We start from the raw sequence: 13,958 nt of genomic DNA on the forward strand, positions 1-13,958 counted from the left end.
AATAAGCCATCTTCCTGGTTGGGAAGATGCCAAATTAATACAGTAGCTGAGCCGTCTCACGCTAATAGTGACATATGAGCCTGATTAATTTAAATGTGAAGACTGTTTATCATTTAATAAAGTTAATCTGTTTGGTAAATAAAAACCTGAGGCTTTTTGACGACAAGACTGTTAAGCACGAATCATTGCTTTCTGCTCCTAGCTGTTTTGTTTAGATCTTCCAAGGGTCATGCTGCCTGACCCTCTTCATATTTATGGACCACTTTATGGGGAGAGGCTTGCAAATTATGCCATGTGTCACACTAGGCATGTTGGGAATCACTGTGCTGAAATTTGGGAGTACCACTAACATTTGCCTGCTGTTATATATGTGGGGTTTGATTATTTTCCCAGGAAATCAATGAAAATGAGATGAAAACCATCTCAACATAACAAAGTTTGAAAATGGCCTAATAAAAAGAGCACCTGGGCATCTCTTTAACCCAACAGAAGCAATATCAAAAAATCAGAGCACTCGTGTACCCCAATATTAAATGCCATCAATAGAGTATAGCAGAAAGTTTGCAAAACAGTGTTTTAAGCAGAAATGTACATTTTATTTAAAAATAATAGCAAAGGTATGAAGAACACACACACTTCTATGAATAACAGAATTCATTAAATGTTTTTCATAGTAAAATATTGAGCTCAGTCCATTATAACACACAGGCTTGAGGTTCTACGAAGCAGGGTACCTCTTGAGAAAGAAGATGTCTGTGTAAACACAGGGTGGGATTCTGGGGAGTCACTCTTATGAATGTAACCGTTCTGTTCTTCCTCGTAACGGCAATAGGAATGTTCAGAAATGTTTAGGCTTTGGGGAAAAACCAGTAAAATTTCCTGAGTATTCCATTTGACATTTTTTAAGTTTTTTTTTTAAAATTTTATCCTATGTGTATTAGTGTCTGCAGGTATATATGTACACCATATGCATGTCTGGTGCCCTTGGAGGCCAGAAGAGAGTGTTAGATCCCCTGAAACTGGAGTTACAGATGATTGTGAACCACCCGTGTGGGTGCTAGGAATGAAATCGGGGTTCTTCGCAAGAGCAGCGAATGCTCTTGACTGCTGGGCCACCCTTCTAGGATCTCATCAAATAATTCTTAAAACTGTGTTACCTTCACGGAAAATACGAACAATGTCTGATGGAAACATCTACTTTAGTACTGAATATATTTGAGAACCACAACCCTAAACATTTCTTAACCATGAGAAAGTCTTTGGAGTTAGCAGAAGATTTTCCATCATAATGTAAATTACAGGGCAGTTTATCAAGTTCTAAATTTTCTTCAACACCCAATCTAGTGGTATGTGGAGATACGAAGAAATGTCATGGTTACCTGACTATTTTCCAAATAATAGAAAAAAGTATTGGAGGAAAATAAGGAAATGGGAATGAGTGAGTACTGGACAACAGAGATGGCTAGAAAAAGTTAGATACTAGCAAATAGTATCTTCATTCCTTAGGCAGCATTTTCTCTGCATGTATCAAGACAGAAATTCTACAAACTACGTTGGCTATTCAATTTCCAAATCAGTTTGCAGAGAAATTTTGATTCTGAGTCTGTAAAGTTACAACTAATAGCTTTTGGGTATCTATGACTAAACCATGGCCTTTCTCAGTCATCATTTTTTTTCATTAAAATATTACCCTAACAGAGCGGATGTTGAAAAAAGATATATACTGCCCACAAAGAGTTCAGAGTAAGATTCATTAACAGATATACTAGAAATTTGTTCTCTTTTTAAGTAATGCAAGCAACCCTGTATAAAACAATAATTCAGAAAAATCACATTTAAGATTGCACTCACCCTCCTTTATAAATACATCTACTGAGTATTGGATGGACCTGAATTGAACACTTCTTGCCCACACTTTGGTACCTTACACTTTCTGTACTGGCCACTTCATTCTATGAAGATGATCATTGGTGGTAGAATTAAAACTAAAGCCAAGTTCTTAATAGAAATGCAGGTATTTTGCCTTCATATCAACAAAAGAAACCATGCTTTCAAAGAGTGAGAAAACAAAACCCCACGTGATAATCTATAGTAACGCAGGGAAAAGGAACCCATACATACAGCCATCTTCATTACAGAATTAACCAGCCATTTCTAACACAGTACCATTGGATTTGAAAAGGCTTAGAACCAATGCTTTAAGAAGGAAAACACTGGTGAAAATAGTATAGATATCTCCTTGGAAAAATGATCTATTTTTTAAACACTAAAACCTCGTTTCAGAAGTTCCTCGCTTTAAGTTGTTACTCAAAAACTCATCATGTTCAAAGCTCAAGTTGTTATGGGATCTTGATATCATAAGAAGTTTCTCTTTATTGGTAAAGTCTTTTTTGATCGCTGTTTGGGGAACCAGCAACCGATCCATTGGGTCCTCTTTGTTCTCCAGTTTCATATACCCTTTGCTGTTACTTCGATCCAACCGAGGCCAACTGGGGTGTTTCCTTTGTTCTGCCTGCACTGTGAGTGTGGAGGGACCCCGGTCTAAGTCCAGGGATTTGGAGTGAGAGGAGAGGAAATGTAAGGATGTATTGGATCCAAACTGTCTTCTAGCAGCTCCAGGAGACAAGAGCTGTCCAGTCCCGGGTCCCAGGGCCACAGAGGACTTGTATTGACTGGATAGGGACTCCCCAACGGAATTGTTCCTCGGGAGTAATGTACTGGAAGGCTGGAAGGACTCACCAGAGCTGGGCAGTGGGACCATAAGGGAATCCATGGAAAGATTCCTGCACCTGCTCTTGAGGTTGTCCGCCACCTCAGTAATGCTGTCTATACTGGGCTCATCAATGACACAGTTATTAAGTTTGATCACAGGCAGCGTGAAAGCGCTGATGGATGATGACACGATCGATTTGGTGTCACACTTCTTGGAGCTGCTAGTCTTGTCGTCCGCGGCCTTGGATGGAGGCGGATAAAGGCCAAAGACAGAGACTGCGCTATCAGATAGCAGAGGGGGCTTGAGGTGCCCCAGGCTCTTACTTTCACTCGGCATGAGCTCATCCTCCTCCACCGAGCTGTCCACGCGAAAGCTGTTCCGCATCCCTGAGAAGGAGGCCAAGGTGGTGGCGGCCAGCCTGGATGCACAGGGACTACCATTCTGCTTCACCTCCGCCTCTCCCAGCAAGCCCGCATACAGGCCATTCGCCTGCTTCTGCTCCTTGAGTCTCAGCGTGTGGATGTCAATGACGGTGGAGTAGATATCCCGCATGTGGATGATTTTGGTTTCTTTGTCGCGGTTCTCGTGAAGGATGGCGTTGGCACAGATAAAAATGAAGATGCCGATGCCCATGGTGAACGGGCCAAGCATCTTCATCTTGTCCGAATGTAGATGCTGCTCAAAGAAGCGTACCACCACACCGCCCTGGTTCCGAACCACCTGCGTCTCGTTGGTGGACAGGGTGGTTTCTGCGTCGATGAAATGCTCCTTCTGGGGCCAATATCCAAGGACCGCCATGGCGATCCCTATGATGGACACCAGCACTCCCAGAATGAGGAAAAAGCCAGACGGAGAATAAAGCCGGATTTTCCCACGAACCACCACGACGTCAGCTCGCGGGCGCCGTCGGACTGGTTTCTGGTCCTGAGCAGCAGGCGCTGGGCTGAGGTTGACATGTTGCTGGGACCTGGCAGAGTCCTGCCTCTTCAGGGCCGCCAGGCCGGTGATGACTCCACCAGTGGCTATCATAACTTCCTCTCGTGCTCTGAAAAGAAAGGAAAACAGTGATCCATGAAGACGGAATAATAACTTTTAAATCCTCACAGTTTGGGAAAGGGTTATGTTGGTTGACTAATGTGAATTGTTGGGGACTTTCCTCTTTCTTCCTCTTCTCCTCGTATTAACGCAATGTGAGCTCAAGACATATTTTGTTTAACTAATTTTGTCACTTAATATGTTAAGCTGTCCCTTAGTCACAAGCCCCTCACCTCCAGGCACACAACTTTCCATCATTATTGATGCCATTTTAGAGAAATGGGGACTTGGGCGGGAAGACAGGTCAATTGGTAGTGTCTGCCTTGCAAAGGTGAGGAACTAAATTCAATTCTCCCCCAGATCTGGATATGGTGGCATGCTCATGTGAGCCGGGTACTGGGGAGCCTGAGACAGGAGGAGTAGTTGAGCTCCCAGGGCCTCCTAGCTTAGTGGAACCCACCAGTTGCAAGCCAAGGAGAGACTGTCTCAAAAAGCAAAAAGCAAGGTGGATGGCATCCTGACCAACAAGAAAAGTTTTGACCTTTGACCTCTGGCTACACACACACACACACACACACACACACACACACACACACACACACGAAAAACACAGAATACCTAACAGGCCAAAGACAAATCTTAGACTTAACCGAACGTTAAGATTTCAAGCATCCATGGTGAAAAGTCACCCATGCACCTTTTTTGACAAACAGAAACAAACAAAAAACCATTCAGTTCCTCTCTAAATTTTTCATCTTCTCTATCTCCCTGCTCCCCTGGATAACTTCGGCCTTTTTCCTTTCCAACCTCTCCTCCTAAGACTCCCTTGTCTCTACACAGACCTTGCTACTTCCATTCTGGCTCTTCTTTCACCACAAAGTAAATCATTACCCCCTAGAGTCCTGCCCTCGGCTGCTTGTTTTGACTCCCCCTTGGCATGCATATCTATCCCCACAGCTTCCACAATGGCCTTTATGCTGATGAGTCCCCAGTCAGTATTTCAGATCTCAGCCCTGAATTTCAATTTCACATTTTCAACTGCCTCTTGCGGAGCACATGCATATAATCTCCATGCTGCTGGCTGAACTCACATCTACCATACACCGTGGTCTCCTTGTCACACCTGGCTTATTAGTGGAGCCATTCCTTAGGCTTGGCCCTCTAATGGTACATTTCCCCTCTATCTACCCCCTTTCAACAAGGGTCTAAATCATAGAAATGTCGTGACTCACAGCATCTTAGTTCCGCCTTTGTATTACAATCTCATCCTTTCCAGGTGTGCACAGCACTTACTAACTACTGTTGAGTAACCTTTCAACTGCTCTCCAGCATTTAGGCTTCTCTTCTGTACTAACTAGTTTACCTGGAGGTGACAGATTATCCCATAATACACCCCTGAGAGAGTGCAATAGTGGAAGAACTAGACCTTGCTACCTACAGATGAATCTGGGATTTCAGACCCCATGGGTTTAGTCTCTCGGTTCCCTTTAGCACATACACAGTTGAAACCTGGCTGATGTTTTTCTGTTTCTTATTTATACCCTATGCCATGTTGTTTCTGAGACCATTAAGAATGTTTTAGCCAGCTGAATGTGGGAGTGCTAAATCATGCCAGCCTTTGGGAGACAGAGGCATGTCAAACTGAGTTCAAGAATCAACCTTGTCTATATAGAATGAGTTCCAGGACAGCCAGGGATACACAGAGAGAGCCTGTCTTGAAAACAACAACAAAAGAATGTTTCAACAGGACCATCCAGATCTAACTAACTCCCATCAGCTCCTGTCCTCACTACTGACTTCTGACTAATCATCCAAGCTCGTGTTCCACCTCCTTGATAACGTCCTTTAAATGACTCAGCTCCCATAGCCCACACAAGCCTTATTCCTTGGAACATTTGAACAAGCTTCCTTCCTAGGGCATTTGATATATATGTCCACTGTCTGACATTTCCATGCCTCGTGGTCAAAATCAATTTTAATTAACACTTTTATTATTCACTACAGTACCTTATACTTAGTCACAGTTCAAGAAATAGTTGCTAAAATGATAAAGAGTGAACCTTTCCCCAGGATTTGCTGCTTAACTGATTTACTACTACACCAACTTTCATAGTTAAAAATATTTTTTTAAAACAGAAACTTAACACACAAACAAAAAGCAATACTTTGTAAGCTGGTAAAATTTCTGTCTTGTTTTATAATAAACAGTCCTTAAACAGCCAACTTTAGTTGGTAGAGACGCAAAGGGTATTTTAAGATTCTCTAGGTCTTGAAGAGTTTCTGAAAGGCATCCAGTTCCATCATCCAGGAGAGAGATGTCCTTTTGAATTCCTACTGATGATTTCTAAGCTGTTCTTAAATAGCAAAGTTGTGGATGAGATGTACCATTTTAGTGAGCTGGCAAGGAGGTCCAGTTTGCTGCGAAATTACAACTAGGATTAAGGTAGTTTAATGTTGAGAGAATAAACAAGAACGTAACCCATGGTTCTAGTCTATGAGATTTATCCAAGGATACATACTGAGCGTAGAGCCGCTCCCAAACCTTGGCTAAACTAACTCAGTGTCAACCTCTGCTTTCTGGAGTCCAAATCAGTTCCGAATGTTTGAAGGAAATGCTTAGTTTAGCTTGCAGACATCCAGCCTAGCTATTTCCATATGGAAAGCTAAGGAAACAGCTGGAAATCTTTTTGAGTAGATGGATTTCAGAGAGAAAGGGAAGGGAAGGTGGATGACCCCATTTGCAGCAGCCCTAGAGAGCTGCATTCTCAAGAGATGACCCAGTCTTTGCCACCTGTGCAAATAGTTCACTAGCAAAAAGCATTTCCCCCTTTCCTGAGGTTGGTTGGGAAACGGGGCTAGAAGGAGATATAAATACTGGCAGATGGGGGGAAATGAGGAAGGACTAGGCTCCCATATGAGGAAGCAAGGTGAGCACGCTGGGCTAGGAGAAAGAAGGAAGGGAGCCCACGTGCAGAAAGCCAAAGCAAACTCTTCCAGAGCAGTTTGGAAAGAAAAAAAAATACTTGGCAGGTGTGGTAGGGATCATATCACACTCAAAACCAATCGGCCTTGGTCAGGCATAGACAGGGATAAAAAGATCCCAAGAACCAGCCAATCAACGTTTGGTGACAGCCCCCCACCCCATCCCCACCCCCACTTAACTTGATTCAAAGCATTCCCACCCTGCACGATCTTGTCTCGACTCTCAGAGATCCAAACTAGACCCCAAGGGAAAAGCCAAGAAGCAAGCTTAGTCACTGCTTCATGGAGCTTGAAGCCTAATGGAAGAGTTAATAGACCAGCAGCAACCAGCCGGAGGTCACTCTGGAATGAAAGTAAGTTTCAATTACGAAGCTCTTTGAATCGGGCTGCAGGCTGTGTATGGGAAACAGCACTTTCACATCTATTGGGGTGAGAAATCAGGTTGCCATCATTTCAGGTGGGGTGGAGGAAAGCCAGCAGGCTAGAGAACAGAAGGATGGCCTTCCCTTTGGCTCTCAGCTGCCTGCTGCCATGGCAGCCAATATGAAGACTAGTAGGGAAAGGAGAGCTGGGCCTTGGGACATGGTAAATGTCTTTCCTAATGTTTCACTTCCCTGGGCATCTACAAAGGAGGTGCCCAAAGAGGTGAATACCAGAGTCATTATTTTAGGAAAATCGATGCCAACCAGGAGATGGATGTAGTTAGTGTAGCGGAGCTGACTGAAAGAGGAGGCTGGAGGCTGTTCCGCTAGGGAGACAAACCAGAATGAGATCTACAGGTGTCCCCAACTTTAAACTACAGCTGGCATTTGGTGTTCAGCAAATGTAAAAAGAACTCAAACCTTTTCACGCTCATGATGAAAACCTGCATTTTCTCTGTCCTACACTTAAGCACATTTGTTGGTTTGTTTTTTTTTTTGTTTTTTTGTTTTTTGTTTTTTTTTTTTGAGACAGCATTTCTCTGTATAGCCCTGGCTGTTCCTGAAACTTGTTCTGTAGACCCGGCTAGCCATGAACTCAGAGATCGATCAGCCTCTGCCTTTCCAGTGCTAGGATTAAAGGTGTGTACCACCGTGCCCAGCTTTAAAAACATTTTTGAAAAATTACATTGCAGGGAGTTTAGGTAACCTGCCTAGGGTTATGCGGAGCTGATAATTTCATGCACTGGGTGGGGATCAGCTTTCCAGAGTTGCTTTCATCTGAGAATATTTCCCCCTATGTTTCTTTTTTCCTTATCTTGATTTTGGTTTTCCGTAATATATAAAGGATGTTGTTTTCTCACAACTATGACTGTGCAGCAAACCACTGTACTTCTTAAACTACAACCTGAGAAAAGCTCCAGAGGATGCGTGAGGCTGATGGTGTGACTGAGGCTGAGCATCAGCCTCCTGTACTTGTCCAGACTCCCTGCAGCATCTTCAGCAAATGAGATGCAGCCTCAAGAGACCACTCCCCCTTCTCACTCCTCTTTTTTATTCCCAATCATTCTTGTCAGAGCCACAGGGACTCATTTCCTCTGTGGTGATTAATATTTTCCGGGATCTATTATTTTATTATTACTATCATTAATATTAACAGGATCTATTCTAGAGTCACCTGGGAGACAAACCTCCGGCCATGTTTGTGAGAGAGAGTTAGCCGAGACAGAAGGACCCACTCCAAATGGTGAATAGTACCCTTCCACAGTCTGGAGTCAGGAACTGAATAAACAGTAGAAAGCAAACTGAGAAGCAACACTCATGGTCCTCTGCTTCCTGATAGTAGCTGTGTTGTGACCAGTTGCCTCCCTCCCCTGCCACCGTGATGGGCTGTGCTTGAACTTGGAGGCAAAATAAACCTTCTTGATCTTAGGTTTATTTCCTTGGGTATTTCTTTTTAACTTGAGCATAGATTTTATACGTAATTGCTTTGGACCCAGAGCGTACATTCCAAAACTCTGTTGTTCTTCCCAGTTTATATGCACCTGCAAATATTTTGCATCCAACTTCCATGAGCTGGGAACCCAGGGAAGCTGAAGGGTGCATAGGGCAAAGCCTTGTGCTATTCTACTGGGGGCCTCCTACCTGGTAGGCACTGTTGCTCCATTTAGCTGCTCCTTGATGCAGCTCACAGAAATGCACACCTGGTACTGACTTGTGAGAGCATTCAAAAGAGACTGCCTGGAAACACTGTATGCATATATTATTCTGGTGATAACCAAAATTTACAAGGTAGTATAAAGTTATGGCTACCTAGGGATCATTTATTTTTTCCATTCCCAGTCATCATAAACCAGCCACAATTTTATTAGCAACAGGCATCAGTGTAAACTTTACAAATTATATCTTTATCCTCATCCTGCCACCAAGACAGTCATGGGTCTCCCCCACACCTTTACCATCTTACGAGTGTCCAACATTCATCACAGACATCAGAACTTACTCACTGAAATACTATCTCATTTGCTACTTTTCCTACCAAGGAGACAGGCGGACTCTCACTCTTCTTCAAGCCCTTGTATTTTCTAATGTCTTATCTTGGGCTTGCTTTCTTCTGAACCAGCTTCATTCTATTGTTTCCAGGTAGAAGCTCATTTTGTCTTTATTGAGATTACTGTGTTATGTACCATGTGCAACACTGTACCGCACAGAAGCCATTATAATCTTTGTGCTTATCCTCTTCTGGTCTTGTCTAATAATTTTTAAAATCCTGTTGCTGTCTCTCTCTCTCTCTCTCTCTCTCTCTCTCTCTCTCTCTCTCTCTCTCTCTCTCTCTCCCCTCTCTCTCTTCACAGGTTAAGCACATTCTGGAATATGCATTCACAGCACTAATCCACATCAGTGTTCAGTATTCTCATGCTTCTGGACATCTGTTTCTTCCTATTTGGGTTCTTTTATGACCACATTGATCTACCATTCCGAGCAGACCATGATACTGCACAGCACATGCGGTTCTACAGGCATGCACACACACACATCGGATTCAGATAGCTGCAATTAAACAGACCTGAAGAATCAAGAGACTTTCCAAGTTTTTCAATCCAAACATTCTTTTTAGCAAACTAAGGACCAGGATTATTGCCTAGGTCGAACACCGGATGAGCAGTAAGAATAGGGTTGGAATGCATGTTCTCAGACCCATGGTCCAATGTTGTTTCTTGCCTTTCTATGTGTCTTTCTGTGTCTTTTCCATGCTAGCAGAATGCCTCACAGAATAATAGGAACTCAATCAATGGTTCCAAAATGTGAATGAAATATGGACAGGTCCCGGTCCCACTGCCTGGGTGCTTCCCAAACAGTTCAAGCTAATCAACTGTCTCACTTATCCCAGAGGGCCTGATCCAGTTGGGGGCTCCTCAGCTATTGGTTCATAGTTCATGTGTTTCCACTAGTTTGGCTATTTGTCCCTGTGCTTTTTTCAATCTTGGTCTCAACAATTCTCACTCATACAATCCCTCTTCTTTCTCACCAATTGGACTCCTGGAGCTCCACCTGGGGCCTGGCCATGGATCTTTGTAGTACATGAGCTGGCTGTTTGGAACCTGGGGCTTAAGCAGGAACACTTTGCTCAGCCTGGGAGGAGGGGACTGGACCTGCCTGGACTGAATCTACCAGGTTGAACTCAATCCTCAGGGGAGTCTTTGCCCTGGAGGAGGTGGGAATGGGGGGTGGGCTGGGGGGAAGGCGGGGGCGGGGGGGAGTACAGGGGAATCCATGGCTGATATGTAAAATTAAATTAAATTATAAAATAAAAAAAAGAAATATGGATAGCAACAGGGACACAAAATTAATAAAACCCAGTCCCTCATGAAGGAATAAGAAATCTTGTGGAAAAGGAGTCAACGTAAATATTTAGAGTGAAGTGAACTGTCTTCTGAGATGGCAGTGTGGCAGGGTGCTCACCCACAGCCCCTGGAGGAATCAGGGGAGGCTTCCAAGAGGCCGTGGCCATTAATGGAGGCTTGGCACATCCGCAAGAGCTTTCTATGCAGACAGGATCTCATTCTTCCTTCCTTGTGGGTCTTACCTAAGATTTTCATCATCTTCTCACTTGACACATGCCTATTATTTTCAATTTAATTGGCCCTGCTCTATTCATATATTTGGATTCTTATCCCTGTTTAGGACTTAAAAATTGCCAGAATGGGAGACTATCTGCCCAAGGGAAGTAAAAATTAATCTATGTATGCCTTCAGGACCAAACACAACATTACATAAAACTCCATGTGGTATCCACAAATGTGACAGATGGAAATATTTTCTGTTCAAGCTACAACAGTTTTAGGACTTTCTCCCCAGTAGAGACATTTCAAACTTTCTCTCTCTCTCTCTCTCTCTCTCTCTCTCTCTCTCTCTCTCTCTCTCTAAACCTATATTCTTACCAGAATTGAAAGGGAAAGTTCCTATGGGTGAGTAACAGTTCAATCAGACTAAGATCAAAACATAATAGAATAAAGCAGAAGTCTTCTTTTCATGTGCACATTAGCGGTTTTACATGTAGATGTGGGAATAAGAGACTGAGTGGTACATGTTCTTCCTACATCACTTGATAACCATGAGCATCCTCGGAACCCACATAGAGGAAGGAGAGAACCAACTCCTAAAAATTGCCCTCTGATGACTATATATGCACTCTTCCCCCACCCCCCACACACAATGAGTAAAAATGTAAAAATAGTTTGGTTAATTATTCAAGCGTGGTTATTAGTGGTCTGAGGGATTCAAGAAGCCTGGGGTCTTCTGCCTCCAGAAACCACCCATTGGTTGCAAAGAAGAGATGAGTTTATATGATTTCGTTTTTCTTTTTAGTTAATTTTGTTTCTTCAGATTTACAGATTTATCTGAAAAATACAATTTGAGGCATGACAAGGTTGGAGAGTCCAGCCTGTTCACCCAGTATCTGCAGTTGGATCAAATGCATAAGGAATTTGATCAGTTCCACAGGCCCCGTTCTGTTGCCTTTGGGAGACTAGGGTACAAAACAGACAGAGAACAATGAAGAAGAAGGAGCTGGGGGACACCAGCCTTAGAGAAGAAGCCATAGGGTGATATAATATGACAATCTGCAAAATGTTAGTTCTGTGCCAATGGGTTTTGCATATTATGGAGACCTTTGCTGGTGCTCTTATTATGTAGTCTAAGGTAAAGTTCTATAGTCACATGAGCATTGGAACTAAAACGAAGTACAGGCTGTTTAGAGGACTGGCAGCCTGACATTCAAGTCACTAAATGTAAAATGTCACACATTATGACCAAGTACATCTTGAGCTCGCAGACAATGCAGCCTAGAGAGAAGGTGCTTGAAAACCTGTAGGCATTCTTTGTCAGCAATGCCATCTACAAAGCCGGCCAGCCCGACAAACTACAAAACGCAAGCCTGAACCAATTATGAGCTGTGTAACAATGGCATGGAACAAATGCTCTCCAAGGACTGAAAACCACGAAGCCCTGGAACACAGAAATCTCCAGGAGGTCAAGTAGCACATCCATAATGAGCTCAGAAAACACCCTGCTGGGACCCAGTGGGAGACATAGTCTGCAGGAACAGAAAACTTTGAGAGGCCTGTTTTCCCCAAAGTAGAAATATGATCCCATCCCACATCTCAGGGCTTCTAATCTGGATACTCTCTCAATGAAAACTGGCACATTCTCCACTCATTCCGGACAGGAAGGTGACTTGAACTGTTGAAAAGGAAGCCACTGCTAAGGACGTCAAGAATGGACCAGCATGCAGGATGCCAGTGAAGATGTCCAGCTGAAGAGCTGAAGCAATAACAACCACAGACTTCACTTTTCACCTGTCATTGCAGAACAGATATGGTATCTGCCCTCAGCAGCATGGCCACCATGATTTGTGGAGCAACATTGTAAAGAGAGACACTAATAAGTATTAAGTTTCCATTGCTATTAGGCCTGAGAACTCCAGAACACACCGGTGACAGTTGTGTAGGCCTGAAATAAAGTCTGGTGAGTAACAGTCATTTGAACACAAATTGCTCCACTTACTATCACACAACTTGGAGAAGATGCCAGATCAACAAGCAACACACATACAACCATCCTATTTGCAGTAGTCTACACTGCAAATAAGCCATCTTTCACCAGAGCGAATTCACCATCCACAGTAGTTTAAAGGTGTGCCATCCTGTAATGCACAGGCTTTAAGCCTCTCATGGCATTTTTCTAACCTATGGCATTTTCAAAGCATAATTTTGGCTGGAGAATTTTACTCTCACCACGCTTGAGTAAAATCCAACCAGGGTTGTTCTGAAAGCAAGGAATGAAAAGGTGTGAAGAAGGGAGGCCCTGTGGAGGAATGAGAAGACCGAGCTCTTCAATACTTGTAAAAAGAAAATTCTCTAATCTTGGAGACACAAACTCCTTTAGCACCGAGGGACATACTTCATGACTCTTTCAGAGACACCACACGCGTAATGCCAGAACGGCAAACATACTGGAAAAGAATGGGGATGCAGTGGGGATATATAAGGCTATTTCCGTTTTCATCATCTTTCCTCTTTTTCTAACATGGGCTTATTGGCAGCAATATGAGCTGAAGAGAACACAGATTTTTTTTTTAAATTGTCTATCTTTTACAATGGATCTCAGTCAGTTTTCCCTCATCTATACTCTTTATTTGTGAGCTACTTGCTATAGACTGAATATTTGAATGACTATCAAATTCATATATTAACTCCCAACTCCCAAGGCAATAGTTTCAGGAGGGAGAGCCTTAAGGAGGGCATTGGGCCATCAGGGTGGACCAATCATAACTGGAACTTTTGCTCCTCTGTCTAAGCGTCTTTTGCATTACCCCAGTCAAGAGTCTAGATAATTTATGCAGAAAATGAGTTGCATACATTTCCAGAGCTGAGAAGTTCAAGGTCAAGGGTCTATATTTGGTAAAGCCTCATAACCTGGCAGAAGTATGTGACAAAAAAAAGCAAGACCATGCCAGCTCAGTCCTTGTGGTATGAGTAGAAATTGCCCCCATAGGCTCAAACATTTGAATGCTTGGTCATTAGTGAGTAATACTACTTGAGAGAGATGAAGAGGTATGGCCTTGTTGGAGTAGGTGTGGCCTTCTTGGAGGAAGTGTGTCCCTGGGGGTGGGCTTTGGAGTTTCTGAAGTCCTAACCAGGCCTAATGGCCTATTTAGCCTGCACTGTGTCTGCCTGTGTGATGCCACATTTCCTGCCATGACGATAATAGACTAAATCTCTGAAACTGTAAGCAAGCCCCAGTTAAAT

The 13,958-nt window shown here is 43.2% G+C and overlaps 1 protein-coding gene across 4 annotated transcripts in view; it reads right to left on the reverse strand.

Moving 5' to 3' along the window:
• Positions 1–552: 552 nt before the first annotated feature.
• Positions 553–13,958, reverse strand: part of Tmem200a (transmembrane protein 200A) — an 84,312-nt gene continuing 70,906 nt past the window's right edge. For all 4 annotated transcript variants that reach the window (XM_052751230.1, XM_052751232.1, XM_052751231.1 and 1 more), the window contains exon 2: positions 553–3,758. In XM_052751230.1, coding sequence (XP_052607190.1) covers positions 2,267–3,742 — 1,476 coding nt within the window. In that variant the 5' untranslated portion in view covers positions 3,743–3,758 and the 3' untranslated portion in view covers positions 553–2,266. The remainder of the gene's footprint in view (positions 3,759–13,958) is intronic.

The sequence above is a fragment of the Peromyscus californicus genome, unplaced genomic scaffold, assembly GCF_007827085.1.
Source record: "Peromyscus californicus insignis strain IS unplaced genomic scaffold, ASM782708v3 Scaffold_22__1_contigs__length_63687245, whole genome shotgun sequence".
In the NCBI taxonomy this organism is placed as follows: Eukaryota; Metazoa; Chordata; class Mammalia; order Rodentia; family Cricetidae; genus Peromyscus; species Peromyscus californicus.